This window comes from Sylvia atricapilla, chromosome 2, assembly GCF_009819655.1.
Source record: "Sylvia atricapilla isolate bSylAtr1 chromosome 2, bSylAtr1.pri, whole genome shotgun sequence".
Taxonomy (NCBI): Eukaryota; Metazoa; Chordata; class Aves; order Passeriformes; family Sylviidae; genus Sylvia; species Sylvia atricapilla.
In genome coordinates, this window is record NC_089141.1 from 52,826,159 (window position 1) to 52,852,701 (window position 26,543).

The 26,543-nt window shown below is 39.2% G+C and overlaps 2 protein-coding genes across 2 annotated transcripts in view; one reads left to right on the forward strand and one right to left on the reverse strand.

The window, feature by feature from the left end:
* Positions 1-26,543, reverse strand: part of RB1 (RB transcriptional corepressor 1) — a 70,905-nt gene that overhangs the window by 4,862 nt on the left and 39,500 nt on the right. The window contains exons 18-22 of the mRNA XM_066313281.1: positions 3,163-3,281; positions 2,633-2,778; positions 1,815-1,960; positions 1,159-1,263; positions 1-114 (exon numbers count right to left, since the gene is read on the reverse strand). Coding sequence (XP_066169378.1) covers positions 1-114; positions 1,159-1,263; positions 1,815-1,960; positions 2,633-2,778; positions 3,163-3,281 — 630 coding nt within the window. The remainder of the gene's footprint in view (positions 115-1,158; positions 1,264-1,814; positions 1,961-2,632; positions 2,779-3,162; positions 3,282-26,543) is intronic.
* LPAR6 (lysophosphatidic acid receptor 6) lies at positions 22,466-24,547 on the forward strand. The gene is made up of 2 exons (XM_066313280.1): positions 22,466-22,828; positions 22,941-24,547. The coding sequence occupies exon 2, from the start codon at positions 23,185-23,187 to the stop codon at positions 24,205-24,207; it is 1,023 nt and encodes a 340-aa protein (XP_066169377.1). The 5' UTR covers positions 22,466-22,828; positions 22,941-23,184; the 3' UTR covers positions 24,208-24,547.

A 26,543-nucleotide genomic window follows, 5' to 3' on the forward strand; every position in this document is an offset into this window, starting at 1 on the left:
CCTGCTGGAAGCATACTGCAAAATGTTTGTTTTCAGCCTCTGCATAAACACTAAGTTGTAAAAGACTATGATGGAGTCATATTGTTCGTCCCGGATAAGAACACGTTTGAAAGTCTACACAGGGTGAGAAAATCATACACAGGTTTAAAAAAAAAAAAAAAAAAAAAAAAAAAAAAAGGAATGAAAATTTACATTTGACAAACTCATGAAGTCACTCAAAGTCTGTGTTAGATTAAGAGCTAGGATGGCACATGGGTTGTATGCAAGCCATTGTAAGTTCTCTGAACCGTTGAGGATTTTTCCAAATGTGTTTGAACATCAGTACAAGCACCTACTTCATTAACTGGCACAGCCCCTTGGTGTGAACACAGTTCTAACATTTTCCAAATTTATAAACTATTTGCTTTCAAACACACATGTCAAAAAGTCTAGACTACTGTGCATGCCTTGGAAGACTAAAAAACTCATTACTGATCTAATGGGGATAAAATAGTTCTATAGGCTTGGAGACAAAAGTCTGGGGTTTAGCCAAGATCCACAAATACACTCTGAGAACTTCTGCAACTGAGAGGATGCTACAGCTTTATTAACTGGTGGGAGTTTTTCTATTGATTTCATTACTGTGCTGGGCCAAAATTTCAGTACATTAAAGCTCCTGTGAAGGAAGGAGCTTCTTCATGTTAAGAGTTAAGCTTGCAACTTTAACACATACACAGCTGTTTGATATAGAGCCATACACCTCTATTTGCTATCAAACCGTGTTTCTGTTGAAAGCTTCTGTAGAAAGTCATCTGTTTCTCTTCCCTTAATGGTCCATGGAAGTTATACAACTCATAAAGAAACTTGTGTTGCTTTTGAAAATTCTATTAGCTGTAGACATATTTTTTCATCTAGACTCCAAATACAGTCATAAACCATTATTACCTATCTTTCAAAAGATGGAATGAAATCTGTTTTCTGAGGAGAGTTACTGAACTATATGCAAGATGTTTAAAAGAGATATTTAGTATTAGAGTCAGTTTTCTCCTTCACAAAATAAAGATGCAGTGAAGCAGAAGTTTTCTTTTGTATGTTCAAGTGTAGTTTATTTTGATTTCAGGGGAAAATAATTAGTTTTTAAGATTTTTATGGAGGAATAACATTTAAGAACTTCCATACCTCTTGATTTGTGTTGCAAAGCTCCTTGTATGCTGAAACTATTATTTTAAATCGAAGATCTACATTCTTTACTTTGCATATGCCATACATGGAACACATCATGATCTATGGAAGAAACAAGTCAAGACAACTGAAAATTAATTAAACTTCTTCATTACAAGTTAAGAAATAACTTTCTATTACTGATTGTGCTCTATAAACTAGCAGACAACTCAACTTATAAAGAAGTTCCAGAACATAATTCAACATAATGCTATCTCCATTTCTATGTGACAAACAACTAATTGGAGCTGACAGAATCGTCCCAAACTTCTACCACATGCTGCAATTTTAGGGAAGAATAACAAAATTATCAGCCATGCATGTTGCCTTCCCAAAGAAAAACACTATATTTTTATGCAAATTAATAGAAATTGTGGTCTTTGCTTTTTGAAAATAGCTCAAAATGGTATTTGAAGCTGCTATACTAAGTACTTGCCAGCGCTTAAAAAACCTGAGATGGCAGACTTCAGTCTAAACTAAGTCCTCCTTTCAGTGATCAATAGATTAATTAATAAAAACTTCTGAGTACAATTTTTACTGCCTAAGAATGCACAAAGAACATTTTGTTCAGGCAAGTCTTTTTAACTTTTTAAAACCATTTTTGTCCATGTTACCTGGTCCAGGTGCCTGTCTCTCATTAGCTCATACTCATTTTGCAATGTGTGCTGGAAGAGGGTCCAGATCAAGGGTTCCAGGTCAGGATGTTCAGAGAGAAGGTGAAGGAACAGGGTATGGAGTCGACGATAGGCCAGTAGGTACACTTCAGAAACAAAGAAAAATAAACTGAAATTGTTGTAGCAAGAGTATACAAAATGAAAGGAATGCAATGGAGAAGGGACAGCATTGTACTGTTCGCTGTCTCCAGAAAAAAAAACAACTACCAGACATCAAGTGAAGGCAGTAGAAGCCAGGCTCAAAATAAATGGGAAAGGTTTTCCACACAAGAGACATCGGATGCATGGAAGGCCACATCAAACAACGGTGCACATGTGTGTCTACGTCAATTCAAACAAGCACCTGGAACATGAATCTGCTGAGAGTTACAAAGCAGATACAGCACAGAAAGTTCAGAAAAACCCCCAAGAGGGACAAAGATCAAGCCTGGGAAAGCACCAGCCATGTCTTTCCAGTTGTTCAGCTTCCCATGGCATCTCTTTGTGGTCACTGCTGGGAAAAGGACACTGAGACAGAACCACCCTCCATCTGAGCCCGTATGGGCATTCTTATAGCCAGGATAGGGAAGTTTTCACTTCTAACAGAGTGCGCACAGTAACAATCTGCTGGCACCATTTTGCCCTTTCTTCCAGAGGTTTGCTCAGTGTTCACTACAGGGTCTACAACAAACTTTTCAGAAATGCTGAGTGCCAAAACCCAAAAAGGATAAAAAGCAAGAGAGAACTTTGCAATGCCAGCACATGCAGGAGGAACAAACCTTTCTTGTAGAACAGAGAGAGGGAGGTAGATTTCTGCGGTTTCTGCGTTTGGGGGATAACAGCAGGTTGAGCATCTGGAGTGGAAGGAGCACTTAGAGGAGGTCCAGATGCCTTCTTCTTCGGAGATTTCACAGGAGAAAGATAGCTGGAGGTTCAACATATATTAAGCATTTAACATCACAGGATAAAGGAACAACTCTGTATGAATAATACTGGCAGTAACTCTTCCCTCTTCCCCATTAGAAGAACTAAATTGTTATTGTGACCTGTTATCCTCAACACCTGATACAGGGTCTTGTTTATTCCTAACAAGTAATGTAACAGTTTACAATTATAAGTTTAATAGGGCTAGGGAAAAATATTTCAGCATTTGATTTAAATTTTTCTGTACACTTAATATCTACAAATACAACGGTTTAACAAAACTTAAGTACCAAGCCTAAGAAGTAGGAAAACAGAATACAGGTGATCTTGAATATTAAGGGTGATATCAACTTCACATTTCCCTAGACCTCGGGCATTCACTTACAGGTCTGCAGCAGTGTGGTTATGCTGGAGAGGCGTATTGAGAGAAGAAGTGGGTTCAGGCTGATCAGTTTGGCCTTCCCGCTCTTTTGACTGCTTGATAAGGTCAAACAGAGGTGACCCCTGGAAAAATTACAGGATTCTTAGTGTAATGTGATCCTACATTACACTAACAACAGACAACCACTCTGAATGAATTTTGTTCCTTCTCTAAAACCAACAACCAAAATGTGAACCTGGACAGAAAATTGAAGTTTTGAAGTACTTCAGAACACTCATACTTCACAAGACAAATTTTAACTGTTTAACTTTGACCTATTAAATACATCAAGCGCTTTTTTCTTATTTCAACAGTAGTCCATTAAATATATAGGTTAACTGCAGATTTGAGACAGTTGTATTAGTTGTATTCTAGAGTCTCTTACTATTCAAGCCTATTAAAGCCATTTCTGAAAAGAAGAGTAATCAATACAAGAAAACACATAAAAGGTCACATTTCAAAAAACACAGAACAATACAAACAAACAAGCCTCCCAACTCCCTCAAAAATCCAAAACCAAACCAGCTAACACTCAAAAAACCCCACAAAAAAACAGCTAAAGGAAACCTCAGCCCACTGGTGACTGAAAGTTACTGCTGTACCTACTGTCAATCCATTTCTGCTACATCTGACCAGTATTTTACATTTGATAATACATAAACCACAGTCACTTAACTGCACTGGGGACTATTTAGTCTCTGCAGTATCATGTTCCAGAGCCACCTCTAGAAAGTGTAAGAATGACTCTGGATACATTAAGTCTCTCACCTCATGGCCCAAAGCAAGCCCTATTTTGATTTGAGGCTAACTATCAGTATTTTAACCAAGTCCTCTGCAATACATCTGAAACTAAGAGCTTGAGGTAGGAGGTGACTCAGAGAGAATGTAAGTGGAATGGAGGAGGTTCTGGCTGAAACCACATCAGCCCTTCTGTTGATGTTAGTAATAAACCCCAGTCCTGCAGAAACAAAATCTCAGCCTGCTTGCATGTCACACACAGAGTAGAATTATGCTGAGACAGCAAGACTACATGGGAAAATATTTTTGCACCATATTTATAAATAAATTTGAAAGCACAGGCTTGATGGCTTCTGTTTGTTTTATTTTCTTTAAGCAGGAGAGTCATCCTTGAGTACAATGTTGCCTCTCAGCAGTGAAGCATCAGAACTCCTGAAGCAACAGAGGAACATTTGAGTAGCAAGTATGTGCCTTGTTGAGAGTGGGAGGCAGAGGAAGCAGTGTCCATAAGACTCAGGAGGGAAGAGGGCAAAACCAGACATGCAGCATTTGCATCAAATGATCTTCCCGAAAGACAGCAGTAAAAATTGTCATCTCATTGTACAGTGCTCTGTACACCATGCACTGTCTGATGGTTCCTGGTCTGGATCTTCTAAATGCACATTTTTGATATTAAAATGCACTGGCACAGATGAGAAATCTATAGCTATGAACAGGAGCACAGCATGTGTGTAAAGCATGCAGCGTCACCTGGCTAAGGCAGCAAGAATTAGCCAAGTAAAACTGGACTACATTTACTAGAATTAAAACTAGCATAAAGACATCCCTTATTTAGACTTATTCCTAACAAAAGAACACTTGTTTTTTTAAGTGCATCAAATAAAAATTCAGAGCAATAAGATGAGAGTGTTGAGATTTACTGTTTTTCGCACTGCAATTTTTAAGTTATGAGTTTGGCAATACTGGAACTGTTTCATCCACAGCAGAAAAAACATCAGTTACTGATTCATAACCACATAGTTGATTCTCCATCATTTCTCAACCAGTTCAGCTCTTGGCCTGGTCTGCATAATTTTTCCCTCCATTTAGGAGTGCATGCACTTCTCACTTTTGTCTCTCAGCACTGCCCTTGCTGAAAACAGAGGCACATGACCTCCATTTCTCATTCTTTCAGCCAGTTGGCCTCTTCCTCTTTTATTATTCTCACCATCACTTCACTTTGGTCTGAGGAATCCAAATTTTCTTCCCCAGAGCAATCATTGCTGAGATATCTTGACTAAGAGTGAACCCTGCTTCATTCATGTCACATTTTAGTGATTAATGACTGGAAAAGTATTGTTTTTAATGAAGGAGGAAAAGGGGTTAATAAAAGGGAATGAGGTCTAGAAAGAGAAGCAAAGTTACTATTCTTGAGTTAGCACTTGAGACCAGCAGTTCCAGGTCCTCTCTGACCCCTGCTCCAATTTTGCTCACATTATTCCGAGTGTGATTCCATTAGATAAGCTATGGGGACGCAGCAGTTTGCTCCACATGGAAGGGATCTGCCTATTTCTGCATCATTTCCACTCCTCTTCTACCTGCCAGCTTCAACCATCAGTCAACCTCCACATGAGTCAACGAAACCATCGGAAAGCTAACAGAGAAAGCAAACCCAGATTTAAGTCTGCTCTGCAGAGCACCACAGAGCCAGAACAAGCAGTAAGAACAGACAGGGCAGCCACACCACGAAGGCTGGGAGCAGAACACAACGTACAACATGCCATGCATTTACTGACAACAACTTATTCCATAACCTGATTGGCATGTGGAATTTTATCCAACAAGAATGTGCAGAACTGACTGCTGCTTTCCATCAGTCAGATGGGCTACATTCAGCAAGAGGATATTCTTTGTGTAGAAACAGCTACCCATAGAGCCCGAACAGCAAGATGCAGTGAGTCCGAGACATCTCTTTTGGTTCCCATGAATACTAATTGACGCTGTGGTTAAAAAGGTGGGAAGACAAAGAGGGTGCTGCAACCCAGCTGGCCCCAGCAGTGCAGAGCTGCCAGCACCAGCAATGGCAGGATGAGAGAAAGCCCCATTCAGTGCGTGTCCCTGGGCAGACCACAGCCTTGTCACCTATGCTGGCTGCACAAACTTGTCAGACCCGTAGCTGCGTGAGCAGAAAGAGGTTATTTAACTTTCAGACCTGGTGACAAGTGGGTGTTTTGTTGATCACCATTTCCACCTCCCCCTCAGACATTAGGTGCAGCCCCCTCTGCTCTTTCCCAGGGATCCCTACCACTCTCACGGGTACCTTTCCAAGTGCACGTCCACATAGTTGGAGAAGTAGGTGCTGCACTGACAAGGCTGATGCCTCACAAAACCCCTGTGTGCCACAATGCAGAAACACAAAGAGATGGATTTTCTCAAGTGCAACCACCCCCCATCCTGTAAAACTGATGGGTTTAATTACAGCAGTGTCTCCTTTCTTTATACTTAAATGTGAAAAACACTTCTATTCTGTATATATAAAGCATATTCTGCAGCTTGCAGGGCCTTTTCAAGCTTATCAGGGCAAACTTCAGCTTCGTCCCACAATTTGATATTCAATACTCAAATGACAGAAATACAACATAATTAACCAGGCAATTACCAGTCCTCTAAGTAATAATCACAAAAGAACTTTAACCCCTGGGTCCAGCTTAATCGAACAGGAATGTTTATCAGGAACTAATTTCTAAAGCGATGTTATTCACGCTATCCTTTACAAATTTCATATAGCTTTTTAAAGCTTTTAAGCAGCACTTAAGGTGAACAGGTCACCTCCAATGCATTTCTTTGACATGAAAGGAGGTTTGCAGTTTTTACTTTAGTTTAATGCTCAGTAAGTGAATAATGCTACTAGATGTAGTCACAGAATAAATTTCTCTAATTAAGCAAAATGTTGCTTTCTATTTGAGACTTCCCTGTGATGGCTACAGAAACCCCATTTTATTAGTGCAAGAAGTGAGAAAGCAATGAAGACTTAAAATTTCTCAGGGTCAAAAGGCCATTGGCATCAGAATGAAGAATAAGACTGAGATTCAACTCAGTTCCCTCTCAAAATACCCGGGGCTAACTAACTCTCCAAGGCTAAACTCTGTGAATTAAGTGGGGCTTTGTTAAGAGTGGCTTTGCAGGATGCTTCCCTGCAGCAACGCCTCCATCACAAGCATCTGCAGTGATTTTTCCCCATCTGAAAGCTCCTTTTATGGAAAAAAACAGGCAGAATTTTTTTATTTGCTACTCTTTCTTTGGCTACAATCAACTCTTTATTTGGCTACAGTCAAACTACAGGACACACAGGTGCTTCCCAGCTTCCCAATCTGTGTATTGGCTCTATCCCAAATACATGTTTAATTGGACTTTGGTTTCCATGAAAAGATTAAAAAAACCTTTAAATCCTTTATATATGGGGAAGAGTCACCCTGGGGTTTGGATGTACTCCACTGACCACAGAGGAAAAGCCCTGAGCTGCTTTACTCTAAAGAGTGCTATTAGTAGTTCACTAATAAAAAAAACCTGCTTTTGTCTTTGTTTTCTATATGCTTTATGTTTTTGTTCTTGGCAAGAACTTCCTAATATATTTTCAGGTTTTAGTGTTCTGTTCACAATAAATTTTATTGTGGTGTTTAGCACTTAATTATGTATATATTTCAATGACAAGGTGCCTCGGATGTTGTTTGTTTTCAAATTTTTAAACCAGTCAATACAACACAATGTTAAGACGTGTTCTTCTTCATAGCATCATAAAAAATGGCAGTGATTTTGCAAAGCAAAACAAGACCAGTTTATAACTGACAGCTTTGGAATGAAAGTGCAAGGACTGGATCAGCACAAGCTATTTCCAATCCTCTTTCCCAAGGAAGAATTGCATGCCCAGAAAGTTTGCTTTTGCTTGCAACCATGTTTTCAGAAATTTGATGTCACAATTAGTTACCAGAATTCTGAACTAATTCAGACCTGCTAAAACAAGTAGACTTCACAGTCTAAGTTGAAATAGTATTGATCATAAAAAAAAAAAATCAACAAAATTAAGGATTGCATGTACACACGAGTTGTGTTATATAAATTATGTTCATACTGGGGGTTGTTCTTAAAAAAATTATACAGAAAAACATGTAAAACTACAGGGTTAATAGTTTAATTCATTTAAGAATACTGACAGATCTGCTCTTAATGCCTTATGGTGTGTATGTTTAATACAGGTCCTATACCAATATCCCACTCATCTCAAGCATTTAAGAGTCATCCAGCTTTGTGACGATCTCTTGATCTAGTGATAAAGGAGTTCAGATCTCTCCAGAGAAGGAAAGCCAGGCTGCCACAGCCTGAATATACATCTCACACTTTGTTGCTTTGAATGTTGCAAATTCATTCTCCTCACAACTTTGCAATAATCTACTCCTCCTCAGAAGTCTCTGGAAAGACCTAACAAATGTTATTAGAAATCGGACATTATTTCAGAATAATCAATACCATACTTTTCAGTCCCTCCACTCCTGAAATTACTCTTTACCCAATGAAGACCAATTAACCAACTCTCTATGATTTAGAGCATCTCTTAGCAAAGGTCCATGGGACCCACCTCACTGTACAAGAGCATCATGAAAATACCCTTCCTAGCAATGCTGAAGGAATTCTGTGAAAACACATTTTAACATAAAGATGACAGACTTTCTGTGTCAACACAGTGACTTAAACTATTGGTTATGGTCAAAAATATTACACAGACTAGTGATAATGCTTGGCAAATAGGGAACTTCTGAGACAGTTACTGGTTTATGTCGCCAGTTGAATACTGAAGGGAGAAAACAAACCTGGGTCATTAGGACTGCTCCTGTTTGCCAAGTCGGTGAGACTAACTTTTAAGAATCCCTTTGAAAGGAATTTTGAAAGACATTCTACAAGAAGGACCATGCTTTAATACAGCTGTTTTGTTTAAACTGCTCAGGATGACCCTGGGTAGGCTGCTACTACACGGTTTGCAGCTCTTGCACTGCATCCTCCAGCAGTTTTTCTGCTCAACTCACACAACTGCACATGCAGCTACACAAAACACTACAAAATATAATAACCCTTGCTCTTTTTTTTTTTTTTTTTTTTTGCTGAACATTATCCACGAAAATATAATTTCAGGCTCATTTGCCACACTTTTTTTCCCCAAAACAATTGCTATGAGCATCTTCCAGAGGGATCTGTGTTCTGCACTGGCAGTGCTGCTGCAGAAACAAATCTGTATCTGAAGAAATTAGCAAGTTTATTACCTAGATATTAGAGCAGCCAGGCTTCAGTACGACTAATTCTTGGACAAAATCTCGAAATTTTTGGGCAAAAGCCAAAGGTCTCAAGGACAACTGAAGCAATACCAGTTTTCCACCACTCTCCACACAGGAAATTGTGTACAATAAACCAAAACACACCAGACATGAACCACTTGACTGTTGGAAATGACAATATATCAACAAAAAAAGACTCCCTGAGGTTGAAAATTTTTGCAATGGCTTTTAAGCTGTGAAAAAACTACAGGGTGTAAAGATTTTCAGCACAGGAAGTAGAGGAGAAATGTTTTAAGGGATGCCTTTATGTTAACTAACATCACACAGTTCTATAGTTATTTCCATGCAGGAAATTTTTTTTTCACTGGGGAGCAAAATATCACTCAAGCACTTACATCCTCCAGAGCAACTTCTGGGTCACAAAATGCCTATCTTGGTAAAGACAATTTATTTCTGTAATTACTATTGTAGTAATCAAATTGCACAGTATCGCACCACGTTTTCTATCAGTTTCATTTACACAGTCCCAGTCCCCAGAACAACAATTAAGAGTGAGTCTGGGAAATATTTTCACAAGTACAAGTGGAAACATGACAATAAAATGCCTCTGAGACTGGGTCAAAGCCTGTGATTCAGTTGCAAGTTTTGTGTTCTTTCCAATTTCTCATTAGCTGGACAAATTTAGGTACCATGTACCGTAAACAATTCTCTTATCAACCTAAAAGCTGTAAGTATGCCAGGAAACTTTGTAGACAGCAGTTTCTGAAAGAGCAGAAGAGTATCTTTTAGCAACTGTAACCAAGGAGTCAACCAATTATGGATTGAGAAAAAAAGATATAACAGATAATCTGCAGAGGATGTGACTAAGCTGCATGCACAGAAAGAGCAATTCCCCAGGAAAGTTAATACTAGGTATTAGTATTGGGGGGGGGGTGTTACATGTCTTCAAACCATTAAGAGCAGACTGCTTGTGATATTTAAAGGAAAAAAGGGACTATAAATATCTTGCATTGTATTTCACATAATCTGGAAGAGAAAATGGCACAAACTGGAGTTCTAAAAACAATAATCCATGTTTTGCAACAAAAGATGACAACATGAGCATGAAAACCCTTTTATGTGATGGATTTATCAACCAGTTCTGGAAAACATTTCAACATGAAGAAAATTAGACACAACAAAGAAGAAAAACCTGAAGCTGTAACAAAACTATCCGTGTCACAACATTTTGGGAACAAACTTGGCCTTTGAGAAGAGAGGCAAATTTTGATCTCAGTTTAAGCCAATGACTTGCATGACTACCATTATGGGATATCTCAAGCTCAGTTGTCTGTACCTTGGTATGAGCTGGAGGCAGACAAGACCTGGCAGCCACTCTGCTGTGCTTGGCTTTCGAAGCAGAAGCATATGCAGAGCTTCTGAGTGCTCAGTTGGCACAATTTAAGAAGATATTTCCAATTAAGCATTTCTGCCTTACAAGCAGTTATTTAACAATCAGTCAAAATGCAGCATAATAGAGGTAAGGAAGACTGCACTGGAAATTAAATTAACAAGAGAATGTCAAAAAAGGTCTTGGGCTATTATTCAGAGTTCATTAAAAAAATAAAACCCATTACATTCTTCTCAAACTGAAAATAAAAATTTGAATTCTGACAGTGTGATACAAAATAGTATAAAAATCCCTAAAAACACCCCAAACTTTTCAATAACTTACCAGACTTGAAACAAAACCTTGGAAAGCACTGGAACCTACATATTTTTTTATGTTACACCTGTTTCATACTCACTTCTTAGCAATTGTATACATCGATTATTTTATCAATTACTAAGAGTTTTTCCACTTTGCTTTCTCTCAAAGTTTTGCAGCTAATTCTGAGGCAGATCACGAAATGAGTTGGGGTTGGAAGGGACCTTAAAGGTCATCTAGTCCAAGCCCCGGCCACGGGCAGGGTCACCTTCCACTAGACCAGATTTCTCAGAGCACCATTCAGCCTGGCCCTGAACAGTTCCAGGGATGGGATATTCAAAGCTCCTCTGAGCAACCTGTGCCAGTGCCTCTCACCCTCACAGTAAAGAATTTCCTACTAATGTCTAATCTAAACCCTGTCTCTTTCAGTTTAAAGCCATTCCCCTTGTCCTATCACTACATGTCCTTGATAAAAGGGGTAAACGATACTACAGAGCTTTCTACTAAAAAAAAAAAAAAAAAAAAAAAAAAAAAAAAAAGAAAAAGAAAAATTGCTTATCTTCTTACCACCCCAGCTTTTCTCTGGTTATTCCTTCACTTCCCATCACTCCTCTCAAGGGTAATTTCACTGATGTACAGCATTAGTTAGTCTCCATAACTACAAACTCTACAAACTGAAAATCTTTATAACCATATGAGAAACAATGCAAGAATAACTGTGTTCGCAGAATTACTTGGTCAGCATTAGCTTTGCATAGATCTGAAGCAGAGAAACAATTGCAACTATTATTATCAAATGTGAGAGTATCCCTTACCAAATGATGGGAGTCAGAAGTATCTTACACTAACATGCGGAATATCCATGAAGTTATTCTAGGATCCTTAAAAAAAAAGACTAAATAAACCTTAAAACAATGCAAAGTATCTGCTTTAATTTTTTTTTGTAAGACCAAAAAATGTAGCTGAATTAGCAAAGAAGGGCAAAACCAATAAAAAGGTGCAAGATGTAAGCAAACGTGTGGATGTGGTAAATGCAGACCACACTTGGACCATATCAACATCTGCAAGAAGTTTGAGCTCACATTTCTGCAAACTAGGCCAGTACAATTTTCCAGAAAATAATGTAAGATGTGATATTCAGTGCCTTTTTTCATGGCTACACAAGAATTTTTTATAAGGACTGATCACTGATGGGCAGCTCAGGCTCTGGAAAAACACACTGGAAGGTGAAACGTTTCCCTCTTGGATATTTAGTGCAAAATCATGCGGGATATTACAGAACCACAGAATGGTTAAGGTTGGAAAGGAACATAGTAGGGCATCTGGTCCAACCTCCCTGCTCCAAGCGGGCTGTTTAAAACCCAATACATTTCTATTTGAATGAACTCACAGGGATCTAGGAAAACATTTCTCTTCTTCAAGGCTTAAAATCTACAGCTATAAAAAGATAAAGACCATGTTTGGTTGGGTTTTTTCCAACACACCGCAAACCAGGTCGCCACCCGGCCCCTTCATATTGAGCAGTACCAATGCAGAAGCCTCCTCCCCACAGGAAACCTTGGTGCCATACATCTGTGCAGTGAAGGACCCACACTCAGCATCCCCCCTGCAGCCCCTCTGCCCACCCACTGTGGAACCTGAAGCCAGAACTTGGGTTGGAGGCTTTGTGCAAGACCCATGAGGGCAACCAGTCACCTCAGAGAGGCTCTACAAAAGCCATGCTGAGAAGCACACACCCAGCTGGGGACTAAAAAGCCAAATCTTGCCATAGGCATGTGGCAGGATTTCCTTGAGGAAATCTTGAGGAAGCCAAGCATCGTTTTAAAATTACAGCATTTCAAAAGAAAGGATTTGAAGGACTGTCAAGACTTTTGATGCCCTCTACCCCCTCCCTTTTTTTTTTAAAGTGCTCAGATTCTCCTGAATGGGGAGTAGATTTAAAATCAAGAAAATTTCATGGCCTCTGCTCTCTCCTTTCTCTGTGCAACTCTTGCCCCTTTTAATTATATGACCTTAACACATAATTTAAAACTGCACCATGTACACAAAAAGAACTTAGGAGAATCTCCCTGAAGCCATAGATCAATGACATTAGGCAATACATGGAGAGTACATATCAATAAAGCAGCAAAACTGACTTAGGTGATAAAGTGCAGTCAATTACTAAGTGATCAAAACATGTTTCCCCAATGTCATAAAATCACAAATATCCTGCTAGAAAACACAAAAGAAAAATGTGAATTCCTTCAATAACAACATACTTTTCTACCGAAGCTCCACCTTTTTATTGTGAGAAACTCATGGTCATTTGCAAACAAATCAAAACCCAAGTTCAATGTTTCTGTGGCAACCACTTCGCTCTGCATCCTAATCTGAGAAAATTCAAGTCTTTTGATCCTAGTTTTTCTCCCTTAAATTTAAGGAAAGCTTAATCAGCATCTTAAAACTTTTCTTTTACTTCAGTTGGCCTTTTGGGAAGAAATTTTATTGAAACATATTCCTGCAGAAACTCTACATTTTGCCAGTGTTTTCCAACAAAAGCATTTCAGACTCTCTCTGCTAGTACTACCAATCTGGTTGTAGCATCTCTCTCAGCAATTTCAAAACAGGAGCTCACCAAGCAGTCTTTTAAAAGGCATCATATACACTCATTTTAAATCTTGATCACTCCATGAACTGTCATTGTGCGTGACTTAATCGAAATATTTCACGTCTGTTTTACTGAAGTTACAAATGACCACATTGAACTTGTTACTGTTTACTTCCTGTGAGGTAAGCAAACGCAGGAAGGTTGGGATGACTGCAAAGATTTCCTCTCCTGACAAGGGATTTTAAAGTGCTGAGCTTATAGAAACCCCCCAAATGTTTCCCTTTAGCTCTCAAGTTCCAGAGTGCATAAAGGCCTCACATTACATAGACAATAATGCAATTCCCAGTTCTGTTGAATTTTACAGCTTCTCATATTTGCTCTAGAAAAAACAAACCTGAACTGAGATCAATCATTTCTCCTAAATTTGCTTCTCACATAATATCACATGAGATGAAGAAGTCATAACTCTCATAGATTTAAGTTGCATTTTAATCACTATAACCTGCCTGCCTCAGGAAGTATACAGAATAAAAGGAAGACTTAAAAACACAAGCTAACCTTAAAGTTTCACCACATTGCTTCTGATAAAGAAACAGTGCTGATGCTAGTCAGCAAGTCAGAAAAGTCATTTTCACACTGACTTAGGTATATACATTTAAGTTTTTCAGTGCATCTATATATACACTCCTGATATTTCAGAGAAAGATGGACAAAGGACACATGGAAACAGTTGTCAAATTTAAGAGTTACTGTGATTTGGATGCACTTTTACTCTGCTGTCTTTTGTGTTAGTGTGGGATCCGGGCAGCTGCACTGCATTTATCACAAACATAATGGTGTCAAACTCATGGAGAAACCAAAACCCAAAGTGTTCCCACAAGCACAGCAGAATAGCAGCCAGAGGCCGTACATATAAATGACTTGCTAAGAAAAGCTCATACAAGGTACCCCAACTAAGATACTTCAATCCAGTAGGAATTCTGCTATGTGGACTTCTGTTTGGTTTTTTTTTAAAGTATCTAACAGGTTCTTTATTTGTCATTCAGTGGGCATTTTCTATAGCTGCTCTGAAGCACAGAAACCAATGACTGAGCTACAGCAAAAACATAACAGGTTTTATCATTTACTATCACAGAAATAAGAAGCTGCAAATGAATGCATTTCTGAGGTTAGACCCACAAACGACAATCTTAACCTGACTCTATTTTGTCTATTTTTACTGTGAGTGATACAAGGTACTTGTAGCATATGTATTTGACTGTGATTTTCTAACTCTCTAGACTGGTTGGCCTGAGACAATGAAAACAAAAACCAATATGTAAAAGTGAAGATAACTGGTCCTAAGGCAATTTCTTACTGAAGTCAGTAATAAAACTTACAGCATCTTCTATGCACGCTGGATTGGATATCTGCCTAGAAAGCTGTCATCCTTTAACACCTGTATGAACCTTACATAAGAAAGCATGACTGTGCACACTATGTCTGTATTACTGCTCTTCTTTATCCTCCTTTGTGGGAAAATCAATTAGGCTCTCTTTTATTACATTATAAATACCATTATACCATTATTTCCATTTACATGAAAAATTATAGGGTAGTAGACCAGGAGCATAGATCTCACTCTTGAGCTTAGCTGAGGCTTTTAAATCTCACACTGCCAAACACTAGGCTAATGTCTGGCCAAGAGTCAAAACAATACAGATTGGAAAGCCCCAAAGCTGAACATTGCCACAACACTTCCAGCACAGTTTCACCACTGGCTTGAATCAGTTTAAGCACTTCTCCAAGTGACACATCTGCACTTCTTACCTCATCCCTTGCTTTAGGCATTAGCACAGCTACGACTGCAAATTATGTATTTGTTAGGATTAGTTTTAATCCAAATAGTTGTCCTCATTTGCTGACTGCATATGCACACACAGCACAAGGGAAGAAGCAGAGAGGCTTAAATGGACAGCAGTAGGATGATTTCGAGCAACAGCCCACATTTAAACTGTTTAAATCAAGCAAAAAGACTGTATCAGAACCTAAGGAATTCAAGAAGTGTAGAGAAATTTAAGGGAGTATTTATGAGCAGAAGTAGGACCGTTGTGATCCTTCCACAACAAAAGATACCTCATACCTATAAACCACCACAGACATCTGAGGAGTTTGGCAAAACCCAGAGACCAGAGCAAGGAGTGTGCGGGACATTGTAGGCTGCACAATACTACTTGGAACTTCCTCTACCATCTTCATTTATCTATGCAAAATACTACTGCATGGATATCTCATCAGGAACTGCAGCACAAAGATTCTCAGTGTAGTGCCTTTTTCTGAGGATAAATACATTATCACAGGTTTGGGTTGAAAATGACCTTAAAGATCATCTAGTTCCAAAACCCTCACCAGAGGCAGGGAGACCTTTGCCTAGACCAGGTGGCTCAAAGCCCCATCCCTCCACAAGCTTGAATACTTCCACAGATGGGGCACCTTTCTTTCAGAGGACTCACTCCCTTACAGCAAAGGATAAGAATCCTTCCTAACAAGAGCACTTGTCCAGGAAATGAGATGTTGAGATGTGGGTTCCAAGCTCCCCTCTCCTGCCAGGGTCAAACTAATCTCTCCCAGAAATTGCCACGTCCAGGGAGGTTATTAACAGAGATTCAATGAAAACGGATAATTTATATTTTGCATTTGAGAGCATCCCTCTATTTCTCCAAGACTGCAGCAGAAAAAAAATAATTATCACATAAGAAGCATGACCTTTGTCCATCCTCCAAAGCTTCAACATTTCCTTTCTTACGTTCTAGGTATTAGCTGATTGCCATATTGAAAAAGCAACTTCCGAGTGTGGTCAACAGTGTAGTAAAATGGCTCCATAAAACTTCAGGATATGGTTTGGAAGGAAAGAGGAGTTGTAAGGGAAGTCTGCTGAAGTACTTGTAATTGCTGTTTGCCAGTACTGATGATATGCAAAAATAATAATTTAAGTGATCTTATCATGCAGAATTTAAAGAGGTTATTTGCTGACTTACACATTTAGAAAGCAATAGTTCTTCGCATTAATCAAGCCCAAGTTCTGCTTTTTGGCAGCAGCTTTCCCCTGACAAGCATTTCCATGTCAGTATTTATCTAAACTAATTAGCTTATCAGCTTGAATAACTCTTATGAAACTTTTCTCCCCCCCTTAACTTCTTACATTCCGGTTTTGTGAAAGAAACTAAATTAATATCATGGGGTTTTGGTTTTTTAAACAATATGAACTCACATAAATCTTATTGCATGACTATGGCAGATTTTTTTCAATAACTTCATAACATTATACTTTACAAAAAACAGTGTAGGAATGTGACTGTGAGCTTTGTGCTGCCTCTGACAAGTAGAGGTTAAAAATCCTCTGTATAGAAAGTCAGAGGCCTCCATTTGGCCAAAACTGAAAGAGGCTGTAAACACTGGATGCAATATTTGCAAGTCATTAGGCATGAAAATAAAACATATTCTCAAGAACCAGTGCAGTTAACACCAGTAATCCTGACACAGAACCAGAATACTTTAATCCTGCCCAGAGAACATATGTTGGGCAAGAACTAAAGATACAAAAAATAGTAAGCAATTGCTACAGAACTACACAAATTACATGTGTTCTTCTACAAGTCCTGTTACTCTGACCACTTCACTCCTATGCATCAAAAAGTTTCCAAAATAATTAACAAGGCTTCTTCTTTCCTGTAATTTCTAATATTTGCTTACTATAGCAATTAAATTCATTTTAGGTTTTCTTAAAACAGTCATGTTCTGCACTTAAAAAGTATTTTGAGTAAAAAAATTTAGCCAAGGAACATCTGGCAAATTTCTGCCAACTTGAACTTTGAATTTTTAATCCTGGGACTTAGAAAGTATAAGAATGAGTAAAGCCAGAACTTGCCACAATGTTTGGGAAAGGCATTTAACTTATTTCCTGCATCTACAGCAGACAGAAATTTCAAGTATTGATGCTATTTTAATCATGCTTGCAGAGTAACTGAATAAACACTTTTTTAAGTTATAAAAAAATGCAAATGAGAGTTTAGGAATGCAGGTATTTTGTTCTAGTTAAGACATTTCTCTTCCTACCTGACATTTTAAAGATTCCTTTCATTCTACTCCTATCCACTAAAAATCATCCTGTTAAGATTGTTTATAGTCTTTTTTCCATTTTCCTTCCCTCTGAAGAAAGTCAACATCCACTTTTGAAGCTTTTAATCTCTATGACCATTTCCTCTGCTGTTTAGTCCATCCCTTTTAAACCAATCAGTCCACAGATTAAAGCTTGAAAAGATTTCATGTTATCTAACCTCTACTAGCCTACCATGAGATCAACTAAACTTATACCATCAAACCAAGAGTAGAGGGGAGGAAAAAAAGTACTCTAGCAGCCTAAAAACTCATAAAGAAGGAGAGAAATTGTTTCCTCCACCTACAAGCAGGAGAGGAGCAGTTGTGTCTCTTTTTAAGGAAATTGAAGCAATTTTGAAGAGGAAAGAGAAGCATTTCAAATGCACAAGAAAGAAGAAGTCTGGAATTTTATTCTGAGCTTCCATTTCCCTTTTAAGCAATTACACAACCAACTTTTACTTGTAATTCATATGTTTGATTTCATATGCGTTAAGCTAACAAGTTTCCTGACATGGAGGAACCTTTAACTGGCTCTGCAAGAGTCACAAGGGATTAGGCTGGCTAGATATAAACATTCTGTTCATCTTAAGTTTTATAATGCTCATTTGAAGACTTGCCTGTCACACCAACACAGGAAAAAAAGAGAATGTTCAGTGCCATACCAGCTTCACTCTATCTCCGTAAGAGGAGACCACTACCGCATTTTAAGATAGCAGTGAGCCACTTCTCAGAAGCAGTCTAAGGGTGACTTTGTGGTGGCTGAGCAGGCAGCCCCAAAAGACAGCTGAGAAGGTCAAAATGCCCAGCCTTGCTTCCTCTACATCTGTTTTTCCAGAGATTTATGGAGGTGAAACGAATCAAGTCTCTTAACTGATCCTTTTGCTTGGCTGGAATCTAATCTAAAAATACAAAATTTTAATCTGTATTTTTGTCACATCCAGTAGCCACTGTAATTATCTCAAGATGGTATTTATTAAGAGGGTTCTCCATCCAAGGGCTCCAAACTATATTTAGCGATCAAGACAGCCTCACATCCCAGTGTGGAAGTGAACAAGCTCCTATGTGGAAGGAAGCTTGAGGACCAAGTCATAGAAAACTTTGCCAGGATTGGAACAGAAAATCTGTGGCACAGCCAAAAAGATTTCCTGGCTCTCAGCCCTACTTCTCAACCATAATAAACTCCTTCCAGTACATACACATGTTCAAAGAGAAACTCCAGTAAATCGAGGAAAAAAAAAAAAAAAAAAAAAAAAAAAAAAAAAAAAAAAAAGAAGCTAAACCCCATCAAAATAATTAGATAATTAACAATACTTAGGTCAAAGAAAATATTGTCCTGCCAGAGTTTGTCTTCCCTGCACCAGACAGCAGCACAAGCTCTTTTGCATAAGACTGCTTAACCCAAGTGAGAACAAATGCCTGCACCATGACACAGGTGTGCCTCTAAAAGCAGTGATAGTAGTTACTGAATAATGGTCTTACACAGAGCATTTTGTGTGCCTGACAACCCTCATTTAACAGTGCATACTCTTGCCTTGGAGAGAACTGATTACAATGCTATTAATTATGAAGTTGTTTTCCCTCTGAAGAGCTTTCAGTATTAGCATCAGCACAAACTGAATGCAGTATGTTAGACAAGCTCAAATGCATTTCATCTTAGACTACAACTTTGGATAAATTCCAGCTCTGAAGGTGAGGGTATGACCAGAGGAACATACAACACTGGTCAGCACAACTCCAAAAGCCTTGGAAAGCCTTCAAATACTTACTTCATTTCATGAAATGTTTTTTGCCACCTGACTTGGACTTCTGAATTTAAGGGATTCTGCCCCCTGCGTCCTAAACGACAGCAAGTAATCAACCCTGTGGTGTCTTGGGGAGGAACTACAGTGTCCTACAGCCACTCTCCTAGCACACTGCTAAGGTTGTAAGCACTTTTCCTTCTGAACCCCTGTGGTGGAGCAGGTTTGCCACACAAATCCAAAATCACCTAAATAGGTATCTAAACTCAGAGAAGCAGAGTTATGTGGTAACTGCCTGAAGCAGTGCAAAAAACTTGCTCGCTGCTGAAGTGAGAGATGATTTCAAGCTTCTCATCAGCTCCTGGCTTTAAGGAGCCCATTCTTACTCTGCCTTGGGTGCCTTTTCAAGAGCCACAGGAAGCCTGTTGATGGAAATGCAGGCTTTGCTTGTATAGCACTAGCAACAAATGACAGGTCCTAACTCATTCCCATCTCTGATGCAGAAAGGCAGACAGACTCACATATGCATTTCCCTGCAGCAACAGCATTGTTTCCTTTGGAGACAAAAAAACCCCCTCAGTGCACAAGGCCCACCCTGCAGCTGCTTCCTCCTGCCTTCACATCCTAAAGGAAAATGGCCTGTGGTGAAGGAATATAAGAAAGGCCATTACCCTGTCAATTCTTCCTCCATAACTGTTGAACTTCTTAAAATTTAAGGTGTTGGGGCTACTGAAGTCTTTCCCAAACCTGTTGGCACAAAGCCCAACATCTTAAAACATGATCCAACAAAAGGAGAGCACAAAATGAGGCTTCCCCCCCACTCATGCTGGAGCCTGGCCAGAAAGGAGGCCACTCCTGACTCTCAAGGCTCTTCAGCAGGTTCTTCAGCTTGGACAAGCTCACGCAAATTAAAATCTTGCTTGGTAACAATCAGCTACATCTAAATTAAGAAAGTGTATATACAATTTGCCTTTGCCGTTCACACTTTTACACTAAAATGACTCAGCCTGCCTACTCAGTCCTAACTCTCCTCGCTGAAACAAGAAGGGACGGAAAAACCTGTCAATTCAGGGGTTTCACATTTTCATCTGCAGGTGGAAAAACCCTGCAGCTGAATGCTGTTTCTGGACATATACAAATATCACTTAGGTTGTCAATTAGTGCAAAGTGCATGTACAGTACTGCACCAGAAGGGTTCAGGGGCAACAGTGTCCTAATGACAACACAACCATACACATAAAGCCCTAAAATACAGCTCTGAGTAGTATCCACACTTGTAACGGCAGCAAGAGCAAGGCAGGAGCTCTGACAGATAGAGGAAAGGCTGAGGATGCACCTTCACCACGGCTTTAAAGCACATTTACAGTGGTAAAATGGACCAGACATCCCACCCTGCCTCTGTGCACCCACACCTTTGCCTAAACACCAAATCAAGTTCTAATCAGTGAGATACACACTCATTGCCATTAATCTCTCTCTCTAAATGTGAATTATTGCTTGAGGCTTTGACCCGTGACATCAAATCTCTGTACTGCAGGGATTTTTGTCCAAGTAACTGAGCCTGCCCCACAGAGTTTTCCTGTGCAAGCAAGGTTGGAGCAGTAAAACTGAGAGCAGAGCTCCTGTGACCTGAGGCAGAAGATTTGCAGGAAAACCCTTCTTTTACCATGCAAAGTTGCCAGGAACAGAAGCTAAAAATTCAGCGTGTGATGACTGCTTTTGTGAGAAAACCCAGGAAAACCTTTATGCTAAGGTACATGTTAATTCGGACATAACAGGCTGTGCCAAGCTCACCTTTTCATTTCCGACTGACTTAGAAATCCAAGATGCACTATGCTTTACATTTAAGCATGAATTTCAATAGTCAAAAAGGTTTCTTGTGGTTATAACCTACTGAAATTAAACTGCTTGATTTCACCTCAAAATCAAGGTGAAAATGTTTCGCAGAAGATTATAAAGAAAACTTGAAATAAAATAGGCAAGACCTACTTTTGAATGTTTCTGAATTTTCTCTGATATACCCTATGTTAAGAAACTGTGCCAAAATCCTGTGAAGCGCTCTCTTTCACAGCAGACTAGAAAGGTTTTGCCCAGAGCCTTGCTTAGGTGCAGCTGATTAAAATACAGCTCAAAAGAACCATGCCACCCAGCCAGATATGAAGAGATTTGTTATTCTAAGACTTAGAAATAGACTGGGTTTGATGCCAGAAGTGAGTCTATCCAAGTTGCTATTTAATAAATGAGTCTGTCTAAACTGAGATTTATCTCATATCTGCCCCTAAAGGCAGTAAGAGCTGCTTTTTATTAATATTTACTTAACAATGTAATTAGTTACAACATGTTTTTGTTTCAATTATCAGTGACTAATGGGAGTATTTTGTGCAAATGTGGTAACTGTCCCTGTTGAAATTACCAGACCCAACTGCACAGTACACTATAACCATTTTGTTGTATTATTTCTGTGCTTATATATTCAAGAAAATGCTTTCTGCCTCACAACAATTCAAAAAACCACAGGAGTAATTTTTTTTTTAAAAAAGAATCACTTCTCTGGTTAGAAATAAAGCTTGGGGTGTGCCTTCTAATATAGAATAAGTTATAAAAGAATCTTGCCTCCCACTGCAACACATCTCAGTCCTGTGAATATCCAAGAGCAATCCTTTTTTTCCTCAGTAATTGTTTGGTGCAATTATTTAATTATCTATCAATATTACTTTGTCCCCCTTGAGGTTTGTACTAATGTATTGGGAGAATGTAGATAACTAGCCAGCTGATTCTTGGTGATTAGTGTGTTCTCTATTACCAGCAAAGCTATTAACAAAAGGCACAATGTTACTTCAATCCTATATAAAATCCCACAATTACTACTATCGCCAAAGAAAAACAGGAACTAAAGGGCATGAGTTATTTAGACAATGCAAAGTCTGGTCATAACTGAAGAGAAAGGTTTCCAGACCCCAGCAACGTTGACAAAGGACAGCTCAGGGAGCACAGAAAGAGTTAAGCGGCAGCTGCAGCGCTCTACGAGCTACATCTGCAAGGTACAGCAGAGACAGGGGAAGGCAAACAAACCAAACTGAAACCATTCTTCCGTGCCTGGCCTCTTCTTCCTGTGATGTCACGCTACAAATTGCCTGGGAGCTCTGCTCTGCTCTCCAGAAGGAGCTGGGCTGGCAAGAGCTGCCGAGGGCTGTGGGCTGCAGGAACAAACACGCTCTGGAATTCGGTTTCTGCCCTGGCAAGCAGCTCCCTTCTGCTTCTGCTTCCCGCCCCATGGGGCCAGCCAGCGAGCCGACAGACTTGTTGTACAGAGAGAAGGGAGAGGGGGAAATGCAAGTGCCGACACTTCGCAGCGTCCGGGAAATCGTTCCCTAAAGCACACGCTCCCAGTAAATTCGGATGGACAAGGCTTCACTGTCACAGTCTGCAGCCAAGAGTAAGGCAGAAAGTCCTACAATGGATTCATTGAATTGAGGCGGGAAATGGAACTAAGCAAGCTTTGGGGTGACCTCATCTGCCAGAAACTATGCATTTTCTGACTTTTGCAGACTGGCTATGTGACTACAAATAGCACTCAGCAGAGAAGAGAGACTTCCTGATGATTTCTGCTGGAGATGTACTTCCCTGCCAGAGAGCTCACCTTCCTTCCCTGAAGCTCCACAGCATAACAAACTTGCCTAAGCACACCATTCAAATACATCTGACCTGCAATTCCTCTGGAATTTCAAAAAAGTTGCAATAAAGACACCAGAGAAAACGCCAAATCACAGGAATTTTGAACATACCATTATAATGGTAAGCTCTAATTGTTCCACTGAGGACTCCTTTAAATATACTTTGTATGGGTGTATCTTTAGCATGGTGTTTGTTCTTGGCCTCATAGCAAACTGTGTAGCAATCTACATTTTCACTTGTACTTTAAAAGTGCGAAATGAGACTACAACTTACATGCTTAATTTGGCCATATCGGATCTGCTTTTCGTGTTTACATTACCCTTCAGGATTTATTACTTTGTAACCAGAAACTGGCCATTTGGAGACATTCTCTGCAAGATTTCTGTCACCCTCTTTTACACAAATATGTATGGGAGCATTTTGTTTCTGACTTGCATCAGCGTGGATCGCTTTTTAGCTATAGTACACCCCTTCCGATCCAAGACCCTCCGGACCAAAAGGAATGCAAAGATTGTCTGTGTTGCAGTGTGGATAACCGTGCTAGCAGGCAGCACACCAGCAAGCTTTTTCCAGTCCACAAACCGCCGGAACAATACGGAGCAAAGGACATGCTTTGAAAACTTTTCAGAGGACACATGGAAAACCTACTTATCCCGGATTGTTATCTTCATCGAAACCGTTGGGTTCTTTATCCCACTCATCCTGAACGTGACCTGCTCCACCATGGTCCTACGGACTTTGAATAAACCGCTCACGTTAAGCCGGAATAAAGTAAGCAAGAAAAAGGTACTCAAGATGATATTTGTCCATTTGGTGATATTCTGCTTCTGCTTTGTGCCTTACAACATTACCTTAATACTTTACTCCCTTATGAGAACACAGACCTGGGTCAATTGCTCGGTGGTGGCCGCAGTCAGGACTATGTACCCCATCACTCTGTGCATCGCTGTTTCAAACTGCTGCTTTGACCCCATTGTCTATTACTTCACATCAGATACCATTCAAAATTCCATAAAAAAGAACCGGTCCACCAGACCGCGGGATGTCAGATTCTCTGAAAGGCCAGTTTCAGAAAGCTTCATTCAACACAGCCTTCAGACCATAAAAATGAAAATATTTGACAGTGACTCTACAATATAAACTATATTAAAAGACTGTTGGGGCAAAACTGGAATTAGAAGCCTGTACATTTCTTCAGCTGCGGACATATATTCTTACGTGTAAAGGCTGTGCTTTCTTCACATCTGAAAAGTTTATTATAAGGCTGTAAAAGTGTTAAGCTTAATAGCACACATAAAAATATTTTAAAAATCTATGTCAAAGGTCTGTTCTGAGAGATTATATGTTAGAAATGAACTTTTGGGTTTAGAGGTTAACCAAAGTCCAAAGACTGTTTGTCAAGTCAAACACAGTAGATTGTTTTTCCTTCCTGAAGTTAAAACAGTTGCTCAGTTCAGTAACAATATCAGTTTCCAAGTTACTGAGGATGGGGGTGAAGCTACCTGCTCTACACTGCAGGAAAGTTGCCCCATACTGTCATATCACTTCAGGTACTGTGTCTTCTCCAGTTTCCTCTTGTCTCTCTTATTCCTCCCCTACTGTCTTTTTCCCTGCACCTTCCTTCTTAGGGACCATCATGTTCACAGGAGGCTTCAATCAGCGAGTTACAAGAATCTTTGTTCCTCCCAGGTTTATCTGATAAAAATACACGCTCTCTCTACAAGCCTGGCCCCCATAAAGCAATTAAGTCTTCTGGTAGTTTAGAGCATTTGGAAATGTCTCAGACAAACTGGTTTTTCTTCTCACCTCTCTCAGAAGCCTGTGTGACTAAAACAAAGTAACTTGTGATGACTGAAGTTAATGCTTTAGGTACAGTACCACTTTATTAAAGTCTTGTGAGGAGTTCAGTTCTTAAACTCAGCATGACTTTTGAGGAAAATAACATACTCTGAGTAAGTTAATTTGATGTCAAAGTACAGTTTCTTAGAAAAACAAGACCTTTTCTAACTAGAAATAAACATGTGCACCAAGCTGATTATTTCTTCCAGGAAATTACTTGGTGTCCCATAAAAAAATTCAAAAATTCAAAATGGATTAATTTAATTCCTCTCAATTTTTGTGTCCCAGAAATAACTATAACATGAGCATTTAAAACTTCAAATGCTATTTTATTTTAAAGTTTAAAAATATAAAAATAAAGTACTTGGGTCTAGATGCTGGCAAAATTAATCAAGACACTTCGAACAGTCAGCACCATGTAAAAGGAGGAATCTACATATATTACTGTTATAAACAGAAATACATAGACAAAACTGCTTTAAAACATCCTGCTATATATGTTTCCCAGCTATTAAAACACTGTGTACATTTTCCTCAGGATTAATTTAACATCACTGTAAAATAAAACAAAATTGAAAAGGTAAAATAAGTGTTGCTTTTTCCTCCCCAAAAACAATGGAGTCAAGAATAGGAACTGAGTCTAGAAAAATTGCACTTAAGATTTAGGGCAGTCACTTGCAACACACATACAGCACTGAGACATTTTTACACCAGGGCTGTATACTAAGGAGTGAATCAGTGTTGTTAAAAATGCATATTGAGCCATCAAACTATATGATACCTTGTTATCTGGATGAAATTATTTCCCTATGCAAAGCTTCTGTTTAATTATTATAAATCAACCATACATTGCCTCCTACTACTGGGAAACCGAGTTACCCAATAACTGGTAGGAACTAGTGTTGATTGAATTTTAAATTTCAATTTCAAAAATTGAAAATTAAAAAAAAAGCATTTTCAATCTCTAGCTACATAATTTATGAATGGAAAATTCAAATAGTATGGGCTTAAGCTACAAAGATAGCATAGATATAAATGTCTTCATAACACCTGAAATAAGCAATGATCTTTGTTGGGAATCCTAAACTCTTCTGAATCATAGACAACTTTAAAAAAATGCACAAAACCCTTGTTTTTGAGTAGGGTAAATGAGTAGAAATTCTCTGTTTTCCATATGCCACTGACAAATCCAAAGTCCAAAAACCAGATACACATCTCTAAAGTCTCAATGCCTCTCTCCTTCTCTAAGGGGTGTGCTTAATATTAGACTCCCTCCAAGCAACCTGAGCCAGAAGCCCCTAATGTCACTGCTGGGCTTTGTTTCCAGGGTCCTACACCCTCAAGATTGTCAAGATTACTCAACTGAGTGACAACTTGTTCAGAAACTGCCCTACAGCAGGGAGCACCCAGAGCTTCACCCTGCTAAACAGAACCTACTCTTTCTGAGATTACAAAACTGCGGGGAAAAATAGAAACCCATCACTGACTTAAAAGCAGAACAAGCAGACAAAGCCACATATATGAATGCTCCCCTTTAAACCAAAGTTCCCTTGGTGTACTATCTCAAGTAGTCTGGAGAAACACACAGTAGCTCTCTGCTTTGCACTCTCCAGGGCAGCAGCTTCTATTTTTTGAAA

Excerpts from the sequence above, each read along its gene's own strand:
- LPAR6 (XM_066313280.1), top strand. The coding sequence starts at position 23,185 with ATGGTAAGCTCTAATTGTTCCACTGAGGACTCCTTTAAATATACTTTG.